Source organism: Grammomys surdaster, unplaced genomic scaffold, assembly GCF_004785775.1.
Source record: "Grammomys surdaster isolate TR1022 unplaced genomic scaffold, NIH_TR_1.0 205, whole genome shotgun sequence".
In the NCBI taxonomy this organism is placed as follows: domain Eukaryota; kingdom Metazoa; phylum Chordata; class Mammalia; order Rodentia; family Muridae; genus Grammomys; species Grammomys surdaster.
This window is the reverse complement of record NW_021604650.1, coordinates 6293529-6298010: the sequence shown is the minus strand read 5'-3', so window position 1 is coordinate 6298010 and position 4482 is coordinate 6293529. Positions and strand designations below refer to the sequence as shown.

Below are 4482 nucleotides of genomic sequence, written 5' to 3'. Positions count from 1 at the left end.
TTTTCCGATCAAGGCTCAAAGTTTAATATTCAGCTTTAATATATATATCGTTTAATATAGGGAAAGCCCCTTCAAATCCATCTTTTGTTTCAGTCAGATTATGTCACAAAGCAAGCTCAGTGGGCAGTCTATTCTTCTAAGTTCCTATAGGAGTTGTACCTGAAGCCAAGGTGGATGACTCCACCTAGGTCTTATTACAATAGGTCTATTGTGGAAACAAGGACTTTCTGGCTTGCTCAAGGCTGGGGGAGGGCACAAGTGACATATCCCATAAAGACAGGATTTTTTGAGCAACAATGCTCAAGAAAAAGGCCTATAGAGGAAGAGTCTAGAATAAACAAAGTCTGGGAGATTCAAGTGTGGCCTGGATCTACAGATGACACAGATCAGCAGGATGTTAACTACATCCATCCCCAGACTTCTGGCTGGAAACAGGTCTACAGCTTCCTTGTTGAGGAGACAACCCTGTGCGTTTAACATTTCTGGTTTCTGATGTGCTTCCCTGTGACCACAAGGACCTTGTGTCCTCTACAGGATGCTAGTTCTGACCCAGAGGGAGGCAAGACATTGCTATGTTCTAGGTTGGAACTAACCTAAGTTATAGCCTAAGTCTAGCCTAAGTTATGCTTCCCTACATCATTAAAATGTTAAGCCGGGGAGTAATAGTGTATGCCTTTAATCTCAGCACTTGGGAGGTAGAGGCAAGTGGATCTCTGTGAGTTCCAGGACGGCCTGGTCTACAAAGGGACATCCAGGACAGCCAAGGCTACACAGAGAAACCTTTTCTCAAAAACTCCAAAACAAAAGAATACTAACAATAAATTAATCAATTAACCTATTTAAACATAGCTTATGAGAAATTGTCATTCACACCTACACCTGCTCAGCGTAGTTTGAGAGGAATGAAGACTAAGGCTAGTTCTTAGACACCCAGGTGATGGAGAACCTACAAACACAGACACTATTCCCAGTGTTGGATGTGGCAAAGTTCAAGTGGCTCAGGCTGGCCAGTCAGGGAACTTTGTTATGAATTTATATGTATAACAAAGCACTTTGTCTTGGCCACATCTTGATGTGGGCTCAAAGGACAACTATTTTGGGTCCTCCCATCCTTGGCTTCTAGGAAGACATTCTGAGTACCATGAACCCAAATTGGTTCTAGCTTACAAGTTCACAGCACAAAACCTCAAATCTCTAAGGCCAGCCATGGCAGGCTTCGAGGAGGGAAACCCTCTGGCTGCATACAGGACTGCTGAGTTTCACAAGAGAGAAAGGCACATTACACATCTTAGGGTCCACAGGGTATACAGTAGGATGAGTGTCAGCTCCAAATTCAGCTGGGCTATTTGGAATGTTTCAGTCTGGTACCAAAGGACACTTGACATAATTTTTAGCAGCTAAATTGTCATAGTTTGTAAACACATTCCTGCAAGGTCTGTCTTAAGTTTAGAAATAATAGTGTTGAGCTTGCCACTGTTCATTGTTTCCTCAGTTTCCATGTTCAGGAATCTCAACTTCCTTAAATCCAGGGAGCTTCAGGGATGCCATCTGCTCTTTCCAGAGCTTCACAGCATAGTGGAGGCTAGGGGAAAAAAACACACATGAGTGTATGAGTGTATGAGTGTGTGTGCGCGCGCGTGTGTGTGTGCGCGTGTGTGTGCATGCGTGTGTGCACGCACTCTCTCTCTCACACACACACATGCACACACACACAAGAGTTGAAGGGCCCTAGGAACTTTTGCCAGCCTTACACCCACCTGTTTCCAGTCAAGACTTGGCTAAGTTTCAGCTTCCTGTTTTGGGTCAAGACTTGGCCAAGTTCCAGCTTCCTGCATCTGGTCAAGGATAGGCCAAGTTCCGTTCTCCACCCACAGGAACATTCTTGAGTAAAAAAATTCTCAGAATGTACTGACTGATAGTCACCTGACCCTCTGGAAAGTCCCAGGTAGAGTTCAAATGCATGTCATGATCCACCCATACTTGCTAGCCAATAGATTTAAAGGTCAATATGTTTAGCCAATAAGGTTGAACTGTAACCTTGCTGGTGTAACCTGTGCCCCTGAAAAGTAGAAAAACTGCTTGTAATAACCATTTTGGGGTTGCCTTCTCGTCACTCGCCTTGAGGGACTGATTGAAAGTCTACCCCAATGTGCCAGAAAATAAACCTTCTGCTTTTGCATCGATCTGCATCTTGGTGTCTCACTTGGGGTATCTCAAAGCAAGTGCCGCTGACTGAGGGTCGGAGTCTTACAGAGTCTATTTACATCTCTTGAATGTTCTGGAGGAAAGCTGCATTTCTGAGATTCTGCTTCTCAAGGTAGGAGAGGCTATTTGTGTCCTCAAGTAATCCCAAGTGGTCAGGAGACCCAGGTTGGGACAGGGCCAATCAAGACTGTCGTGGCAGAAAGCAGCCAAACCTGACATGGCTTCAGTCTTCCTTCTGGGAGGAACTTCTGGTCTCTTCTAGGAATGCCAGAAGCTCTGGGTGAACAGTTTAAGGTGGTTGACCTTGCCCTTTCTTACCCTAATGAGGCCTCCAGCATTCAGGGCAGTGCCTGGCAAGATAGTTAGCTCCACTCAAGGCACATTGAGAAGATGAGATGCCATGCATTTGGAGGGCCAGACTGGGAGATCTACACCATGTGACATCAGGGCCTGACCAGATAGATCCTAGGACCAACCTACCCTAAGGTGATCTATGGGTTCCAAAAGATAAACCCATGTCCTGATCTGTTGCCTACAACTCGGATCTTAGTTGGATAGATTTTTATAGGGGAAGACATACTCCAAGGATTGGTCAGGCAGGAAGAGGGCCATCTGAAGATGGTGCCACACTAGTTTAAGTCACCTCAAGCCAAAGACTGCCAGTTCCTAGTAGGTGGAAAGGCAGGAGGGACCCTCATCCACTGGGAGACCTAGCCATTAGAATGATGAGACAGTACATCCCTGATGAGCTGACCCCCACTTTGCAGTCATCTCTTATGACATCTCCAGACACTCTTTATAAAGATAACACACCTCCCTTTAATTTTCTGTGCCTCAGTTTCTACTCTGTCTAAACCACTGGAATGTCAGTCTCTTCCCAGAGCAGACTTCAGCTCTCATGAAGAGGACACAAACACCATGGCACAAATTAAACTGCATGATGCAGGTGGGGAGGCCTGGAATTGCATTACCACCCTAACAAGGCCTGAGCCCTCAGCAATGGGAGGATCAGGAGCCACCATCGTGAATTTCTAGGAAAGACTACAGACATAGCACCCACAGTGACTGGGAACTAGGTGTAGTAGAACTTAAGGTGAAGGAAGGAGAATCGGGAGCTCTTGGTCAGGTTCAGAGCATTGACTGCTTATCCAGGGATCCTGGGCTCAGTTCCCAGCATCCACAGGGTGGCTCAGTAACTCCAGTTCCAAGGGATCCAGCCTCTGCGCATACACAGTGCACAGCCATACAAATGGGGGAGGAGAACCTCATGCATATACTTTCTGGAAAAAAAAATCTTTTTTAAAAAAATTTAAGACCATTAGCTTTATAGCAAGTCTGAGGCTAGCCTGGGCTATATGAGACTCTGATGACACCCCCCACCCAAAAAAAAAGAATTCCCAGCACACTATTTACAATGCTAAATCTTCTCTCCCGAAACCAGGAAAAGGATACACACAGTGAATTTAGACTCACTGGTGCGGTGGCTTCCTCCAGGGACAGGAAATGTCTTGAATGCATAGCAAACTCTTTTTTTTTTTTTTTTTAAGATTTATTTATTTCATTTATGAGTACACTGTAGCTGTCTTCAGACACACCAGAAGAGGGCATACAATCTCATTACGGATGGTTGTGAGCCACCATGTGATTGCTGGGATTTGAACTCAGGACCTCTGGAAGAGCAGTCAGTGCTCTTAACCACTGAGCCATCTCTCCAGCCCGCATAGCAAACTCTTATTTGTGTTTCCAGAATCTGGCAATATATAGCTGAACCTCTGGCAGGAGTGGGATGCTGGAGCCCCTTTAACCATCCCTCCATCCCCTGCTGCAGGCTGGGGCACCCTGAAAGGTGCTCACTGCCATCATGATCCGCTTACCTGAGGTGGTGCCGTTGACACTATTTAGGGCTCTTCTGTCTACAATGAGAAAACCAGAGCCTTGTCAAACAGACTGCCTCTTTTAAGAGATGGCTCAGCGGTTAAGAGTGAATGCTGCTCTTGTAGACAACCCCAGTTTGGTTCCCAATATCCATGTCAGGCAACTCAAGGGTTAGGGTTAGGGTTAGGGTTAGGGTTAGGGTTAGGGTTAGGGTTAGGGGTTAGGGTTAGGGTTAGGGTTAGGGTTAGGGTTAGGGTTAGGGTTAGGGTTAGGGTTAGGGTTAGGGGGTTAGGGTTAGGGTTAGGGGGTTAGGGTTAGGGTTAGGGTTAGGGTTAGGGTTAGGGTTAGGGTTAGGGGGTTAGGGTTAGGGTTAGGGTTAGGGTTAGGGTTAGGGTTAGGGTT

The 4482-nt window shown here is 46.1% G+C and overlaps 1 protein-coding gene across 3 annotated transcripts in view; it reads right to left on the bottom strand.

Moving 5' to 3' along the window:
• LOC114624343 (tumor necrosis factor receptor superfamily member 26-like) overlaps positions 1-4482 on the bottom strand; it is a 20913-nt gene continuing 16431 nt past the window's right edge. Inside the window, exons 7-8 of one of the 3 annotated variants that reach the window (XM_028771282.1) lie at positions 4080-4118; positions 1-1582 (exon numbers count right to left, since the gene is read on the bottom strand). In XM_028771282.1, coding sequence (XP_028627115.1) covers positions 1566-1582; positions 4080-4118 — 56 coding nt within the window. In that variant the 3' untranslated portion in view covers positions 1-1565. Of the gene's footprint in view, positions 1583-3837; positions 4119-4482 lie in introns of those variants that run through there. The other 2 variants (XM_028771283.1, XM_028771281.1) reach the window with 2 other exon arrangements.